The sequence below is a fragment of the Penaeus monodon genome, chromosome 27 (genome assembly GCF_015228065.2).
Source record: "Penaeus monodon isolate SGIC_2016 chromosome 27, NSTDA_Pmon_1, whole genome shotgun sequence".
Taxonomy (NCBI): domain Eukaryota; kingdom Metazoa; phylum Arthropoda; class Malacostraca; order Decapoda; family Penaeidae; genus Penaeus; species Penaeus monodon.
In genome coordinates this window covers 37,809,780-37,810,136 of record NC_051412.1, presented here as the reverse complement: position 1 = coordinate 37,810,136, position 357 = coordinate 37,809,780, and the positions used below count along the sequence as shown (strand labels likewise).

General features: G+C 57.1%; 1 protein-coding gene across 1 annotated transcript in view; it reads right to left on the bottom strand.

Annotated features, from left to right (window-relative positions):
• Positions 1–357, bottom strand: part of LOC119590519 — a 10,041-nt gene that overhangs the window by 858 nt on the left and 8,826 nt on the right. Inside the window, exon 4 of the mRNA XM_037939168.1 lies at positions 53–335. Coding sequence (XP_037795096.1) covers positions 53–335 — 283 coding nt within the window. The remainder of the gene's footprint in view (positions 1–52; positions 336–357) is intronic.

Here is a 357-nt window from a genome sequence, read left to right as displayed (position 1 = left end):
AAAGAAAGCAAACAAAAGCCAAATGAGTCCGCAGCGCCGGCCGCCCCCTTACCTTCCAGTTCCCGTTGTTGATGGCCTGCCACTGCGGAACAGCGTTGGCGTAGTAGTAGGTCGCGTCCTGCTCGGCCTCCAGCACGAAGTCGGAGTCCGGTGTGAGGTGACCTTTGGCCAGGTAATGCTGACCTTTGCCGGTGAGGAGAGAAGGGTCATCCAGCAGCTCCTGGACAAGGCTCTTTTGCCTTCTTATACGGTATAAGTTCTGGACGCTGACGGAGAACATGTCGGCTTTCTTGAAGGAGGGGCGACCCGGCTCGACCGTCTTCTGGCCGATGTGTCTGGGAGGTTGGCCTCTTATTA